Here is a 16,969-nt window from a genome sequence, read left to right as displayed (position 1 = left end):
CAATATGTGTGTGTGTTGGGGGGGGGGAGCAGTAGCTGCAGGGACTCCCTCCTTCCTCCTTTTCCCTGGGACTACAGAATGGGGGAAGGTGGACGGAAGCAACCCAAATATAAGGGAAGCCTCTGAGCATGTGCCGATTCGCATTTGAAACTCGAATCCCATCTGGACTGGGGATGGAGAGCTTTGCTTCTTTGCGGTGCCCTGAGCGCCTGTAGCCATCTGCGTGCCCTCCTACGAGGGATGATGTTGATCCTCTGTCCCCCCCCGCCCCGGGGCCTGTTTGCAAGTTGGCAGGCGAGCTGAGCGGAGCCCGGAGAAGAGATGCGCGCGCGGGAGCGGGGGCGCTGCGGCCGCTGTTGCTCTCCTCCCTCTTCCTTCCGCTCTCTTGCTCCGCGGCTGCTCTGGCTCGGCTCCCCTCGCGTCTCGAGCCCCTTTAAGAAGCCGCCGCGGAGCTCCTTGACGTCACCCGCCGCCCGCGGAACTCCCGCCCGCCCCGAGGAGCACCAGCTGCAGTAGCAGCAGCAGGAGGAAGAAGAGCCGCGTCGCCCGCCCGGTGAGTGGCTTCAAGGGCCTGTGGAGCAAAGCCTCTCCGGGTAGACCCCCCTCCCCCCCGTCCATCGCTTCGGCCCCTTGCGGATCCCCCCGATGCCCCCCCCCCGATCCTCAGCACGACCAGGAGCAGGAACAGGCCGAAGCTGCAACGGTGGCAGCAGCGCCCCCTCTGTTTGCCGGGCTCCGTCTGCCCCTCGCCTTGCACCGACTACCCCGAGGCGGCGGGGACTTCTAAACTGGGGCTCCGAGAGCGACTCAGCCCCGGGCGGCGCCTCGGGAAAAGGGGCACTCTGCACGCGCTCAGGGGCACTCTGCGCACGGCCCATCCTGGCAGCTGGGGCCCGCTCCTTGTCGCTGGGCAGGCGCCCCTCCTCGCCATCCCCGCCACGGCCCTGCACAGCAAGTCCTGGGGCGGCCCCCACCAGAGCTTCCCCCCGCCCGCACGGCTTTTCTCCCGCCGCATGATCGTCCTGCAGCAGGCACAGGCAGATTTAGGGCGCCCGGAGGCGAGCCGGGCCATCGGGGTCCCCCTGGCTCCGGGTGCTGGGCATATGATAGGCGACCTGGATATGCTGCGGACTTTCCGCAAGCCGATCAACCCCCTCTCTCCCTCCCCCAATCAGGAGAGATAAAAATAAAAATCCACTTGCAATAGAAAGACTAGTGTCTGCCCCCCGCAATCTTCTTATTCAAACAGCCCCTTGCCAAAATCACTTGGTTAGGATGCAGGAGCCTGGTGTCGCCGGCGGGTTAGACCTTGGCCGGGGACGCACAGTAGCGCCGGGACCCCCCTTTCCGAGCTTGGAATTGGTCCGTCCCCGCCTGATTAAAAGCCAGCTGCTCTTTAGGCCTCCTTGCGGGCGGGCGGGCGCGGGGGGGGGGTGGATTTAATTTCTATCTTCTTTAGAGACGGGGTGGCTGCGCCAAGGCCAAGGGAAGCCAGCCTGGAAAAAGGAGAAGAGAAACCCCAATCGGGTGCAAATCCCCGAACGACTCCCCAGGCTTTGCTCTCTCTCCCATCCTGTCATGGCTGCTGGTTGCAAGAAGGACCCTGTGATGGCTGCCCAGTTCCTGCCCAGCTGGGTTCAGGCCCTTGTGTTAACTTTTGAAGCCCTGCACAAAGTAGGGCCGGGGTACTCCAGGGACGTCCTGAGCCCTCTGATCCCAGCTCTCTGGCATCATTTGCGGGCTTGTTGTTGGCGTCTCCTGAGTTGGTGAGGCTTAGCAAGTGAAATAGAGCCTGGAGTGCCAGGCTCTGCCAGGAGAGATTTCGCTGGTGCCCCTTTGGCTTCAGCTTTTAAATGCCTGCTGAAAAGTTTCCTATGATGCCAGGTTGCTTTTGCAGGCTATTAAGAGCACCTCTTTCCATAATAAATACCTGGTCTCCGATTCTAAATTTTGTTTCAGTTCTGTAGAGATATTATTGTAAACTGCTTTGATTTTTCTTATGATACAGTGGTATATAAATATTTTATTTTTATATTTTTTTAATAAGGCTATTGCTTTAGTGGTGGTGGTGGGGAGCCAGGAACACTAAATGAGATCAACCAAGTGTTGCAAGGCCTGGTTGAGACAATGAGGAACACCCTTTAGCCGTCAATTGGGGCCCTTTTAGGTGACCCATTTAGTAGGCTTTCTTTGTGATTTCCTGCACAAATTTTACACAGTGGGTTTGTCTCCAGTCAGTTCATCATGCCCATACCCTGGTTTGCTTGAGGAGTTTAAAAACAACTTCCCACTGATCATTAGTCCTCCCCCAGCTTTCCAGTGCATCCCCCCCCATCACTTTCCAAACCACAGAAAGTCAAGATCCTTTCTTAAAGCGTTTGTTGTGCTCAGGCGAAAGAGCTCTTGAATTCTCTTTCCTTGTGTAAACTTAGCTTTCTGGTTTGTGCTTGGGTGTCTCCTGCAAAATAATGACCATCTGGCAGCCCCCTTAATATGGGTTAGCAGCTGGATTAGCCTCATTGTTTATGAAATGTATGTAAAGTATCCGTGGGAAACCTCTTAAAATCTGTCCTTTTTCTTACTGAAATACGTATTCCTTTTTTAACTGTGGTGAGCTTTGGCCTTTCTGTGTGGCAGGGCTGTCATCAAAAAAAGGATTGGTTCCAGAATGTATCAAGGTGGGGCAGTGGCATCACCAAAACAGTCTGAGGAAGCTGTATCAGCCCCTCAGATGAAGGCCAGGGTATGGCTTTTGCTGTCCCTCTCGCTGCCACTAGGCTTTTCAGCTGAAAGGTGCCAATGCCAATTCGAGTAGAAATCTGCAGATTCGTAAGGAACCTGTAAGGCTTGGCTTGCTTGCATGAGTCCTCTGGGCCAGGGCTCCTTTAGCGTATGCTTTGCAGCCCCAAAATTCCTGAAAGTGGAGCTGGGAGCCTTTCCCTCCCATGTCGGGGGCTTGAAGAGGGCCATAGAGAAGGCTTCCCCTCCCTCCATTCACTCTGCGTCTTCTCTTTGCAGCCCCCACCTCCATGCCGAGACCCCTGTGAGGCGGAGGCTGTTGTGGACATGGCTGCCGGCGCCCGGGCATTCTCGGAAGGGAAGATTGCTGGCCTCTATGACCTGGAGCGCACTTTGGGCAAGGGCCACTTTGCGGTGGTGAAGCTGGCCCGGCATGTCTTCACGGGGGAGCGGGTGGCCGTCAAGGTGATTGACAAGAGCAAGCTGGATGGTGGGGCGGCCGCTCACCTCCTGCAAGAGGTCCGCTGCATGAAGCTGGTGCAGCACCCCAATGTGGTCCGCCTGTATGAGGTCATTGACACCCACGCCAAGCTCTACCTCATCCTGGAGCTGGGCGACGGCGGGGATATGTTCGACCACATCATGCAGCATGAGGGAGGCCTGGGGGAGGAGAAGGCCAAGCACTACTTTGCCCAGATTGTCCACGCCATCTCCTACTGCCACCGCCTCCACGTGGTCCACCGGGACCTCAAGCCCGAGAACGTGGTCTTCTTCCAAGAGCAGGGCGTGGTGAAGCTCACGGACTTTGGCTTCAGCAACTGCTTCCAGCCAGGCACGATGCTAACCACCAGCTGCGGCTCCTTGGCCTACTCTGCCCCAGAGATCCTGCTGGGGGACGAGTACGATGCCCCTGCTGTCGGTAAGAGCTGGGGGGGGGGCTCTGAAGGGGGAAGATTTGGCAAGAGGCGGAGAGGGACATCCTGAGACCTACTGCACCTTATTTATTATTTTATTTGAAACTGGATAACCTGCTCTTTCGAAAAATATAGCAAGGCGGCTTATGGCATGTAAAATACACAAAACAGACTATAAACATGTATAAAACATAATTAAAAGCACTGGTGAACGCTGGTTGGTTAAACAAAAAAAGTGTATTCTGAAGGCCTGCCCCAGCTATGCAGTTATCAAAAGACGTCGGAGAGAAAGCAGGGACAGTTTTTGCCACGCTTGTGGAGTTTCACAGGACAGGGCTTGCCACACAAAAGCCTTGGTCCTTCGTGGAGACCAGATAACATCATAAAAGGTCTAGAAGAATTGTAGAGTTGGAAGGGACTCTGAGGATTATGTAGTCCAACCCCCTGCAGTGCAGGAATATGCAGCTCTTCCATACGGAAATTGAACCTGCAGCCTTGGTGTTACCAGCACCATGCTCTAACCAACTGAGCTATCCAGCCTTCTCTGGCTTGCCAATCTGCCCTCTGGTATGTTTTGGGCTAAAGGTTCCATCATCCCTGGTCATTGGCCATGCTGGCTGGGGTTGATGGGAGTTTTAGTCCAAAACACCTGATACCAGAGGCTGGAGCTATGCCACAACAGAGGGAGGCCTTCATGTCCTCTTTGTGGATTTGATAGAGAAAGCAAGAGGCCAAGCTCATGAAATGGCCCTTTGGTGTGATCCAGCAGGGCTCTCCAGATTTTGAAAAGGGCAGTCAGCCTTCAAAATATGGGCGACAGATAAAGGTTAGGAGGATAGAAGTTTCTGCCATGTTGTCACCATTTGGTGGTTAATTCAATCTCTGTAAATACATTTAGAGGAGAGGGTGTGGGTTATTTCAAAACACAGAACAGACAGAACCCTCTTCCCCATTTAAAAAAAAAGGATTTTCACCATGGTGCATGGTGCAATGCCATCCAGAATGAATCTATGAATACTGAACAATGATCAGTCTTGCAAAAATTCAGGTCATTTCCTGATTCCCAAAAATCTCCAATGTTAATGAACTAACAACCCCCAGAGCCAAAGGAAGCAAAATGATAACAGTCTACAAGGTAGGCCCAGGATGGTTGGGTGTTGTGGCCTTTTCCCTTAAAGGGTGGGGCCAGGCATGGGGGGGGGGGCTGCTGAAGGAAGTAATCACTCACCCGCCCTGTTCTTTTCTGAGCCCTCCAACTTGGCTTGAGTCTCATGTTGGCAACTGGTATCTTGACTTGGGTTCACCAATATGTGGCCATTCTTGGTGACTGCTTCCACAGGATTGCAAGAGAGGAGGCGAGTGAGAGCCCAGCCAGGAATAAATGTCTAGTGTGAGTTGTGTGCCTGGCCAGACCCCCTCCCCACCTCCAAAGGCTGCCTGAGCTAGAGAAGAAGCCTGGGCAGGGCAGGATGTGGTGAGTGAGAGGGAGGTTTGTGTGTGTGCGTATATGTCTGTTTGCTTGCCTGCTTAGAACTTTTGGTTGCGGCTGCTAGCAGGAAAGAGCAGAGCTTGTTGACAGGTGCAGAGCCTGCCTCCAGGCTGTGGCTTCTCCCGGCTGGCATCCCCACAGCGGCACCCCCCTGTGACCTGGAGCATGGGCTGCACAGCACAGGGCGCTCAGGCCTATTGGGCCTCACACCCTATTGCTCAGCTGACCCTTGGCCTGCTGGTCTGCTGGTGGCCTTGCCCCATTAGCCACTGCCCTTTTCATGCCATGCTGCTCCTTGGCATGCAGGGCACCCTGGTAGCCTGGAACAGAACAGAGAGAGAGAGTGTGTGTTTGTAGGGAGCCCTGTGAGTCACCTGTGGCATTTGCTTGGTTTTCTCTTCCCATTCCTGTGGTGCTGTTCAGTAAATTGCGGAGGGGAGGAGGGGTTGGATTAGCTGCTTCTAGAAAGAGAGGGGGTGAGAGAGACTGCTGTTCTGACTGCCTCTCCCACTCCTTGAACAGGGCTGGATTGTTGGCATTTTGCAGCCTTTCATAGACAGCTGTTGCCAGAGGGCCTGAGCACCCTCGCCTGCTTCCTTTGCTCCATCCTTCCTGCCCCCCTCCTCTTTTTCCTTTGCCAAGGCAGCCTCTTGACCTGGGAAGTGAGAAATGGTGCTCTGGGAAGGAAGAGGTGAGGTCAGAGGGAAATGGGTGGGATTTCCTGCCTGCCCAGCAGAGTGTTTTGTTTTTTCAATGGTCCCGGAGCCATGAGGAGGAGAATGGCCACTACTTCAGACAGCCAGGGATGGCTCTTTCAGGCTCTGGAAATAACAAGCTGTGTGCGTATGAGAGCCAGCCATTTCTGCAGCTTGCCAAACTGGTCCACTGACCAGGAGGCCAAAAGCCTTGAGAATGGGCTGGAAAATTAGGAAGGTTTCTGCAGCTTTGGGAAGCTTATTTCCCCGTCCCCACCCTAACATTTCTACCATGCATGAAACAAAAAGATGCTTGTTGAGCAGGGCACATCCCCATCCTGCAGTGTACAAAGGGAGCCCTCTGCCTAGGCAGACCCTAAACTCTGAAAGGCGACAGCTTCCTAGCCTGCAAGAGAGTTCATCCAGCAGCTTAAGGCCAGTGGGATCCCTAAAAGGCTTGAGAAGGATGCCATGGTGGGTTCCTGCTGTGCTCGTCTCCTCAAATGGGGGCAACTGAGCCATTCAGCTACACTTGGTTTGGGTTTGAAAGAGGACACCAAGAACCACAGGGTTGGCAGCCCAAGGCACCCTGCTGCCTGTGGCACCCTCCCATGCCACACACAGGAGCTGCTCAGAGCAGCGGCAGCCGACTCTTCCTTCCACCTGTTCTCCACTGCGCAGGAGGGCAGCAGAGCTAGCTTACAAGGCTGCACAGAGAGCTCTGTCTGGATGGCACCCAAAGGGGATTGGCAAAAGTGGAGGCCTCAGGTGGAAGAGCCAGGGAGCTGCTGCTGCATCTGTGGCCCCACTCGCTCTGCCTAATGGGAAGACTGGCCCAGTGAGAACAGGACTGGAGCTGAATGGAGCTGCTTCTCTCATTGAGCCTATTGTGCTCTTTGGAGCTGAGCCAGTGCAAGATGCTCTAGGTTTCACCCTGCTGCCTCCAGGGGAGCTCATGGCCTTGCTAGCCCCTGGGCTTTGCAGGGGGTGTTTGTGAAGTGTGTGTGTGTGTGTGTGTGTTGGTTTTGCTGGCCGCAGTGTACATAAGATACCAGATATGACAACATGAGGGCAGCGGGGTTGATGTCTGTGTGAGCAGCACCTGTTGCCTATTCAACCATATACAAATCTTAATGCAAAGTTCCAAGAGGAACCAAAAGCTGAAATCGCAGCATCCTGCACCTTTGAGGCCATGTGCCTGTTCTGAGAACATTGCAGATTTGCATCCACTTCCTTCTTCTTTCACCCTTTAGTTGAGGGCCCTGCCTACGTTACAGACAGCTGCAAGCCCTCCTGGCAGCTGAGACCTTTCTTTACGCCCCTGACTGCTGGGAGCCCAGCTACCCGTGAACAGCAACTTGCTGCTCTGCTCCTTAGAAGGAAAATGCTCTGTTTCAGAACAGCTGGTGTTCTCCTTCTCTGCCCCCGCCCCCTGTGCATGCATCACCCCACCCTCAAGTCCCCCAGTGGCTGATTTCTCCTCCCTGCTGCTCCCCCTCCTGGCCACCTGCAGCAATGAGGGTCTTGACTGCGTAGCAGCACCCCTTCGGCTGCTATTTATAAGTACCTTTAGAGCAGCGGCTGCTCCTCTATGCTGGCAGTCTGCTTCCTGCTTCCTGTCTCCTCTTAAAGCCGGCTGTGTAGGAGCCTGAGATAACCTCTCGTTTTTCTTCACAGCCAAGCCGTCAAACTGAGGCAAATGTGTGGGCGAAGCAAGGCCTGGCTCCACAGTTCTCAGCAACTGGAGGGGGCAGGGGCTTTTTTCCTGGAGTCCCTGTGTCCTAGCTCAGTGTATGTGTGTGAAAGTGAGACAGATTGACACCGTGCCCCTTGTCAGTATCCCCTCTTAGAAGTGGCTTCCTTGCTTCCTGTATTGAGGGGACTTGCAGCTGGTCCTGGGGCCCCAGCCTGTTGCTGGAGGGTGGGGGGAGTGGGCTGGAGTTGGGTTGACTGATGGGGTCATTGGTTTGTGGGCAAACAAGTCTTGCTTGCAGTAACAAGTGGTGGACACACACACCCCGTCGGCTGTCCAAGGTCCACCTCATTCCCACCATGTGGCAACACGCTGACGGAGATTTGAGAATAACTGTGAGAACCCACTTGCTGTAAGCAGCCTAGCCAGTTAAGAACAAGATGTGGTAGAAATGGGGAGGCCACTGGAGTCACATGCCCCTCACACACAAAGCCCCTCTCTTTATGGACTCGTCCACACTTCCACTTCTCCCATGCCTAGAAAGCATGGGTCCAAGCGATTTTCCCCTTGTCCCACTCCTTTCCAAGGGAAAACCCATTCTTTAAGTCTGCATCAGAGCAAATGTCAATTTGGAGCAAACCTGAGTTGCTGTTTGCTCCAACTGAGCACTAAAGAGTGGTTTTTCTGTGTGGAAACCACAGGAAAAGGAGGAAGTGTGGATGTGCCCTAAGTGGTGTGAGGAACATGTCACATACAATACTTTGCTATCTCTCACCTGGGGGCAGCTTTTGCAGGCCACATTCTTTGTTAAGCATTCGGTTTTAGTCTTGCATCAGCATTCCAGAGCACCCTTCTGCCTCAGGCACTGCTGCCTTCCTCACTGCAGGGAGGGGCTTCCCTAGTCCCGAACTACTTCTGGGGCGCCATGGAGTGGCAGGGGCAGCCCTCTCCCTGCCTGCATCTCCCTTGCAAGTGCCAACATTCTGCTCCTGGAATAATTAGCCAGATAGCCAGCCTTCACACTGGTCTGGAAGGGAAAGATCATAGCTATGCTGTAGGGCCCTGAAGTCTGGGTGGGTGTGTCCATGTGCAGCCTCTCAGGCATCTGCTTTGAAGGGGGGCCTCTGGCTCTGCTGATTTCAGGGGGTCCTTTCCTCCCCAGGGCCCAGCTCTGCAAAAGAAAGCAAGTCCCAGTGCTGGCAATGAGCACCAGTGATGACACCAGTGGGACCCCATGTCTGGAGCAGTTTTGTTGATGATGATAATGAATGATGATGATAGTTGCAATGAATGCACAGATAGTTGTGTGAATATTCATTCACCATTAAAAAAAACAAAAAACCCATACAATAATAAAAACCTGAGGAGGAGAAGCCTTTGCTTTCCAAGGACCTTCATGTGCCCTTCAGATGCTGCTGGTAGGAGGAGAGATGGCTCACCCCACAGCTGAAGGCTGTACAGTGAGGGTGGGTGTTTTTAATATTACAGCCACCTCTCCACCCTGAGATTTACACACACACACACACACACACGAGAGAGAGAGAGAGAGAGAGAGAGAGAGAGAGAGAGAGAGAGAGAGACTGTTGCCCATTATTGTCTCTCTCCTTGTTGATTTGGGAAAGGGAAGTAAGAAGACTCTTTCAACAAGCATGGCAGTGCTACTGCTGCAACCTGTTCTGTTGAAACCAGGGAGTGTCCCAACAACACTCCTACCTCTGCGCACATCCCTCGCAGATCTCGGACCTGCCTGCAACTGTCAGTAGACAATCACCCCCACTTTCTGTAGGGTCCACCTAATGGCAGTGTGCTGTCAAGGGTGTTGTGAGGGGGGCCGAGTTTCAGTTCTCTTATAGCAGGACCCGACATTTCCTGTTCCTTCCACCACCCCTTCCTTAGTTTTTAAACCTGGGTGCAGAGTTAGGGAGACCCAGGCACATATCACAGTTTCCTGCAGGTGTTGATAAAGTAGCACTTGCAAGTTTGATGCAAATGCATGCTATGAACTGTGCCCCGAGTCATTTAAATGCATAGCAGAACAACAGAGAGGGTTGCTGCAGTTGCAGTCTTTCTGGGTGGGATGGGGAACAGCTTTAGGCTTATCGGGTGGGCATGCAAGTGTAAAATTGGAAAGGTCCCCTGGGTGGCCTTGGGGTCCTTTGACCCACTTGGGCAGAAGCGCCTAGCAGGAGGCGGAAGAAACAGCTCTTGCCAAGGGCTTGCCTGAGCCGATTATGCTCCAAAGGATTTGAGGCCCCCACCACACTGCTTATCTCTTGGGCCATCTGTGCTCTGTCCCCTCCTTTCCTCTGCCTCCAAGAGCTTTGCCCGCCCCCCTCTCCAGCTGCCTTCTTTCCCTGCCTTGTCCAGCCCTACTGGGAGAGTCCAACTTGCTCTCGTCTGCAGAGAACCCAAACCCAGAGCTCATCTGGGTGGATCTTGAGTTGGGGGCAGGGGGCAAGAGACAACATCATCTGTGGCCCTCCAGACATTGTTGGGCTCTTCCTCCCTTCAGCCAGCATCCCAGCCATTCAGCCGGATGGTGAGGAGGAGTTGGAATCCAGCCAGGAAGGTGGGCTCTGGCTCTTAGGCCAAGAGGGCGATGGAAGGAGCCTTTTCCTGTCCTCCTCCACACATTTCACTGCTGCTTCTTTCTCCTCTCATCTTCCTTGGCCCTGCACCTCCCTCCCTCCCTCCCTCCCTCCAAAATCCAGGCCAGCCCAGGTCCTTGAGCACCCCTTTCCCCCATTTTGGGGGGATTTGCAAATAACAGGCTTTTTTTGCTTATGGTGTGCCGGTCCTTTTTCATCTTAGTCCTGAGCTGGAAGGTATACATTATACAGGATGAGGTGTAAGTAGGACTACCCTTGGGACTGATCTGGAGGCTGCAGCTGGTGCAGACATTGGGAGCCAGGGGGCTTCTGGGGGCAAATGACCCCCCTAGCATAAAACGCCTTGCTTGTGGTATTTGCACTGCCTGCCAAGCTGCTGCAAGGCCAAGGTCAAAGTGCTGGTCCTGCCCTGTAAGGCCCCATGCAGCTCATCAAATGCTTGCAATTAATGCCACATGTTGTTTGAGCTTGATCAATGAAGAGTTACAACGTTTTGGTTCAGGGCTGTGGAACTGAGATGGGCTGGTGAACTTTGGGAGTGCTCACCTGCATTTATGCCATTTATCCCCCACCTTCTTCCCTCCAGGGAGCTCATGGCAGTGTACTTGCTTTTCCTATTCCGAATTCTGTCATCACAACAACCCTCTGAGGTAGTTTAGGCTGAGAGTGAGTGGCCAAGGGACCAAGGGAGCTTCATGGCTGAGTGGGGGTTTGAGCCTGGGACTCCCAGGTCCTAGTCTGACACTCGCAGGATCTCCATAGGACACTGGGTAGACATCCAGCAGAGGTTGGGGAGAGGTTATGATCCCTCTCATGGTTCTGTGGCATTGAGGCTACCTGCCTCTTCCGCAGCAGCCTTAGTTTTACAAAGTGGTGTTGTGGTGGAAAGCCAATAACTTGTTGGAGTGCTTGTGTGGGGGTCTCTCTATTTCAGGCAAATGATCACCGTTTCTCTCCTGCTTTCTGTCTTTCTCCAGATGTCTGGAGCCTGGGAGTCATCCTGTACATGCTGGTCTGTGGGCACCCGCCTTTCCAGGAAGCCAACGACAGCGAGACGCTGACCATGATCCTGGACTGTCGCTATGAGACCCCCCCTCATGTCTCCTCCGAGTGTGCAGAGTACGACCAGACCCCCCTCCCAACTCACTCCCCCCTCACCTGTCATGCAGGCAGGGTGTCCCCCCATCACCCCACCTGCCCTCACCAGGTGTGGCAACCGGGTCTTGCACCTCCTTCCTTCCTCCAGACAGAGAGAAGGCACCTGGGTTACCTGCCCCAGATTGTAGCCCTGCCCCTTTGCTGACCCTGTGCCCTCCAGGCTCTGCCCAAAGCAGCATGGTTGTTGTAGAGTAGACCCTAGTGGGCATAAGGTTGGGGAAGAATGAGGGTTCTGGATCCTTCCGTCCTCGCCCCCTCCCCCGGGACTGGGCCTGCTCCCTGTGGGGAATGGTGTGGGAGGTCAGCAGGCATGCCTGAGATGGGACACAGGGCCCTTTCACATGCTCCCCCTTTGTCCCAGGCTTACTCTGTCCATGGGGAAGGAGGGGGGTGTTAAGGCTGACTGAGCCCTGTAGGACCTGACTGCCCCCGCTCAGAGACCAGCAATGACAACAGTCACATGAACACATGGGGTGGGAAGAGATCTTGCCATGGGTTGGGTTGGGGTGGGGTGGGGAGTTCAGCCTGCTGCTGCCTATCTGTGTGGGGACTGGGGTGGTGTGGGGCTTCATAGGAGGGGAGCGGGAAAGATGTGATATCTGAGGGCCTCCGCGTGACTGCCCCCCATACACCCCTTCTGTTGGACAGCCTGATCGCCCAGATGTTGCAGCGGGACCCCCAGAAAAGGGCCTCCTTGGAGCAGATTGAGAGCCACCCGTGGCTGCAAGGTGTGGACCCCTCCCCTGCCAGCCGCTCCCTCCTGCCTCTGACGTCGCACAGGCGGGTCTCGGAGGAAGAGCACGGCATCATCATCCAAGCCATGATGTGCGGCAACATTGCGGACCAAGAGACCATCCAGGAGTGAGTCTCCCAAGGGTGGGAGGAGGAATCTGAATTTCCATCCGACGGGGCTCTGGTTGGCTGGGAGGAAATTGGGGGGGGGGGGAAGCAGGGAGAGAGGACTTATTTGGAAGTAAGTGCTTTGGGGGCTGCCTCCTCAAGCTAGCCCTGCCCTCCTTCCTAACCCCTCACCAGATGCTGTGGGCTGCTGTCCTCAAGAGTCATAAGGAAGGTTGCAGCAGCCATGACGCAGCGGTCCTCCTCATGTGGAGGACTTCTGCCCTGGAGCCACCTGCCTTCCTCATGTGGAGGACTTCTGCCCTGGAGCCACCTGCCTTCGCTCCTGGGTTGGGTCAGCTTTGGCTAGCCTGAGGCTTTTCAGATTATTTGGACCTCAGTTCCCATCAGACCCAGCCAGTGCTTGTCACTTCCAGCACCGCTGTGCTGGCTAGGGCCGATGGGAGTTGTAGTCCAAAACCTTGCGGGGTCTCAGGCTGGGATAGGCTGGTCCTCTTTGACCTGAAGCATCTCATTGGTTGAGACGAGCCTGTTGGCAGTGAGTGCCCTCTGAGCATTGGGGGTTTTCTGCCAGGAGAGGCTTTTGGCATCTTGCCTCTTTTGTCCTTCCTGGAGTTGAGGCTGCTTCCCCCTCCCCACCTCCTTTGCCCTTGTATCACCACTACATGCCCCTTGCAGGGTCCTCCGAGGGTCCCCTTGACTTCTGTCCCTTGCGTCCCTTGTGCACAGAGCCCTGGAGGCCAACCGCTACAACCACGTGACTGCCACCTACTTCCTGCTGGCTGAGAGGATCCTGCGGGAGAAGCAGGAGAAGCAGAGTCCTGGGGCCAGCCTGGCCTACAACCTGGCGCAGCACGTCCAGAGCAGGCAAGTCTTGGGCTCCTTAGGGCCAGGGTTTGCTTTGACCGTTATCACAGCTTTCTGAGCATCTTCCCTTTCGCCTCTTTCTCTCAGAAGCTCCTTCAGCGCTGTGGGGGACCCCAGCCTACCGCTGCCCACCGCAGGCAAAAGCCCTCAGCCACTGCCCACAACCAAGAGCGCCCTGGAGGCCTTTGCAGAGCATTCTGGGAAGTCCCTTCTGTCCTTCTCTGCGCTGGGGGAGGACGAGTCACCTTCCAGCTTCCACGGGTGCGGGCAGCCCATCAGAGCCCTGATCCGGCCCTCACTCATCGAGACCCCTATTGCCAAGAGCACCCCCGCCCTGCAGCAGATTTCGGAGGAGGAAGAGGAGGAGGAGGAGGAAGAAGAGGGGAAGCCTGGCCTGTTCCGCAGGAGGACATCTTCCCTGAACCAGGAGCAGATGAGCGACTTCCAGAGTGCCAAGGCTTCCTTGCTCTTCTGCCGGAGTCTTGCGTCCCACAACAAAACAGGGAAGGCTCTCGGCCCAGGATTCCCCAAGGCCCGCGGTGGCCCGGAGCCTCAAGGGCCTGAGGGTGGCCTCTCCCTGGCAGCGCCACAGAGGCCTCCATGCCTGCAAGGCGAACGGGAGGAAGGCACGGGCACTCAGGTGGGCCCAGAAATGCCAGCAGAAGGAGACCCAAGAGGCAGTGAGGAGAGGAGGAAGGGCAGTGCCAACCTGGAGGCAGTGGGCAGAAGGGAGCAGCCCCCAGGGAAGGAGGAAGAGGCCAACAACAACACCCCCCCAGGGAAAGGAGGTGCTGGGGAGGGGGAGGAAGAAAGACTCTTGAAGAAAGAGCACGGGCCACGGAATGACGATGAGACTCTGGCTCGGGGCAGCTGTGGCCAGAGAGCTGCTGAGATGAGCCCAGCCTCAGACCCGGAAGGCCAATTCCGAAAAAGCCCTGAGATGGGACCAGCCCAGAGGCCGAAGCAGGACGGCCACCGGAACGGCAGTGAGGGCCTGGCAGACGTGATCAAGCTGGACCCTGCCAAGGGCAAGAACGCCAACCTGAAGGACCGGATCCTGCAGTTCCCGCTCTGCGAGAAGGCCCTCGCGTTCCGGATGCGGCCTGCCTCCAAGGAGAGCCTCCTCTCTCTGGGACAGTTCAACTGTTGCCACGTCATCTGAGCCGTGTGTCTGCATCTGCAAGAGAGGGATGTGGGCCGAGGAGGGGGATGGCGGCGTTGGTGGAAAGGGCAAGGCCCCCAGCCAGAGGGCCTCGGGTCGCTCCATTCCCATCATCCTCTGCTCCCAGTGAACGGCTGCCACCATCCTGCCCACCCGCCTGCCTGCCTGCCTGAGAATTGCATTTTGACTCTCGCTCTGTATATCTGCTTGAATCGGGTGAACCAAATGGCTGTCCCTCTCCCCCCTTGTCCCAGCTGATGCTGCCCAAAGGCCACAGCTCCCACCCCACCCCCTTAGTTCACAGCATGCTGAACCTAAATCTCCACCCAAGACCAGGGTGTGGGTGTTTGTGTGCCCAGAGCTTCTCAACAGCAAATCGGCAGTTCCGATTCCGCTGGGAGCTCTGGGGCAGCTCAGCTGGAGAGAGGCCAGTGGGTCTATGGAGGCCTGTTTCCTCCTATGTCCCCCTGCTAGAGGCCAAGGGTGCCTGTTGCAGAGGCAAAACGGATGTCCCTGGTCCTAAAGCTGACAGAGGCGTTGTGGGTGGAGATTCTTTCAACCTCCTTTACAGTGGCCAATGGGCAAACTTTCTCTCCCACCACCCCAGCAAGGCTCCCCATGTGAGTCTTGCCATGTGGGTCCCTGCAGGTTTACTTGTCCTAAACAGGTCAGCTTCAGCGGCCGCCATTCTTGCCCCTAAGGCCAACTCAGATGGAAGCCACGTTGCTCCCGGCCACCTTTGCTCTGCTTCCAAGCCCCGGCCTCCAAATGCTGCTTGGCTGTGCCTGTCGAGGCATCCCAGATTGTGACTGTCTGAGCTGAGCTCCTGGATGTTGCTTCCCCTTTCCTGCCAGGGAAGGACCAAAAAGCCAACTCTGGCCTGCATTTGCTAGTGGCTGCCTTTGCTTTAAGCTGACATGGCAAGCTTTGTAGTTGCAAAGGGGCAGCAGACCCAGGCCTGGACTCAAGCTCCTCTTCAGGTGCCCTGGGAAGGCCCCTGGCTGCCTCTTCTCCTCCCTGGGCTAGGAGTCCAACAGTGTTGGCTGGCCGAGGCCGCCTCTTCCTACCCCATCACCTCCCAGTCCAGCTGGAATCAGAGCCAGGCTGCGGGGAGGTGCAGATCAAGCACCAATCTGGGGTCAAAAGTAGACACCCCCCCCCCTGTGGGGTAGGACAACTCCTGAGCATCAATGCCAAAAGCGGCTACTAATGTCACCACCTCTCCTATGGGCCAGGTGATTGAGGTTGCGGCACTGCACCCGTGGCAGGGCTGAGAGCGCCCCCCTCTTGGTCTTTCCTAACTGCTGGGTGTGGGTCCAGAAGGGGTGCTGATGGGGCTCTTGCTTTGCCTTTATGAAGGCATCCCTCTCCTTTAGCACTATCCATGTTGTTTTCGCCCTGCCCCTTACGGACTAGCTGCTTGGTTTGAGTCCCTGCTGGCCTGTGCATTGGAAGGACCCCCTGCATCTGGCTGTGAGCTGCCTGCCTCTTTCTGGCCAGTCCCCCTGGACCGCTTTCCGAGGAGCCGCATGCATTTCTCTTCCAAAGCACCCCAGCTCTGCCAAGCCTGAAGAGGTGAGGTTTTTATAGCAATTGAAATATTTTTTAAGAATAGTCTATTTTAATGTAACATAGAGAAGGCTCTGTATCCCTTTCCCCCCGCAAGCCCAGGGGTTTCCCTGGGCAGCAAATGCACTTTTTAGGAGTCAACTAGCCATGCTCTTCTCCCTGCCTGTTCCTGCCCCCCCCCGCCCCCGTTTGCCAGCAATGTTGCCCCTACTTCCCTTCCCTTCTTTTTCTTCTGTCCTCCTGAAGGACTTTGCCAGTTTGGGTGGGCTGGATGAAGGAGGGCCAAAGGAGGAGGATGCCACCACAGAGGATGGCTCCTGGCCATGCTGGGAGGGACTTCTGTGTGTGTCTCTGTGTGTGTGTGCGTGTGTGCATCACATACACCCCCCTCCCCATTGTGTTCCTCCCTCCTTCCCCCCTTGAAGTGCTGCCAATCCTCATCCGCCTCCCCATTTATGCCCTACACCAAAACCTCCATCTTCTCTCTGAAACTCTTCCAGGAAAATAAGCTTTCTGTGTATTATTATTATTATGTTATTATTGTTATTATTATTATTATTATCCTTCTTTCTTGCTGGCAAGAAATGAATTGGGGATTTGATTGCTGAGCTCCCGCTGGGTTCTGTATCAAGTGCACTGACTGGATCTAAGGCAGCAAGTGGAGTCCAATAAAATGGCTGTGCTGGACTCTGAAGCCGCCTGTGTGTTTCCTCCCTCAGGGGAACATTGGGTGGGGATGGGTGTGAGCAGCAGGAGGAGGATCCCACTTTAATCCTGCCTTGCAGAGGGGCCCCTGTGGCTGTTTTCCACCTTCAACATTGCTGCTGCCACAGGGGAGTTTGTGTCTCTGAATAGGACAAGGGACAGTGATGTAGGCGGCAATTCCACACCTTGCCTCCTACGAACACCTGAAACTGCCCTTCTCCAACATGGTGCCTTCCATATGTTTTGGGTTACAATTCCCAGCCAGCACAGCTGCCCAAACATCTGGAGGGCAGCTGGCATTGGGAAGTTTGGACTAAATGGCGACCCTTTCTAAAGGTGGGACAGAATAAAGCAGCCGTGGCAGAGCCTCTTGGAAGCAAAGAGGCCTAGTGGCGCCTTTGAAGCCTGAGAGGTGGTTCCTCACGGCCTGAGCTTTTGTGGACAAGAGTCCCCTTCATCAGAGTCCCCACAAAGTGCTGTTCTCAGTTACTGGCTGTACAAATACGCACAT

At 55.4% G+C, this 16,969-nt stretch overlaps 1 protein-coding gene across 1 annotated transcript; it reads left to right on the top strand.

The window, feature by feature from the left end:
• Positions 1–285: 285 nt before the first annotated feature.
• LOC310683122 (uncharacterized protein) lies at positions 286–16,445 on the top strand. Its single transcript, XM_083452673.1, has 6 exons — positions 286–553; positions 3,019–3,658; positions 11,117–11,258; positions 11,946–12,158; positions 12,885–13,022; positions 13,110–16,445. The coding sequence occupies exons 2-6, from the start codon at positions 3,067–3,069 to the stop codon at positions 14,182–14,184; spliced, it is 2,160 nt and encodes a 719-aa protein (XP_083308799.1). The 5' UTR covers positions 286–553; positions 3,019–3,066; the 3' UTR covers positions 14,185–16,445.
• The last annotated feature ends 524 nt before the right edge of the window (positions 16,446–16,969 follow it).

Source organism: Podarcis tiliguerta (assembly GCF_965153285.1).
Source record: "Podarcis tiliguerta genome assembly, chromosome: 8".
NCBI classification, from domain to species: Eukaryota; Metazoa; Chordata; class Lepidosauria; order Squamata; family Lacertidae; genus Podarcis; species Podarcis tiliguerta.
Note: the sequence above shows the minus strand (reverse complement) of the source record. Positions and strands in the feature narration are given on the sequence as shown.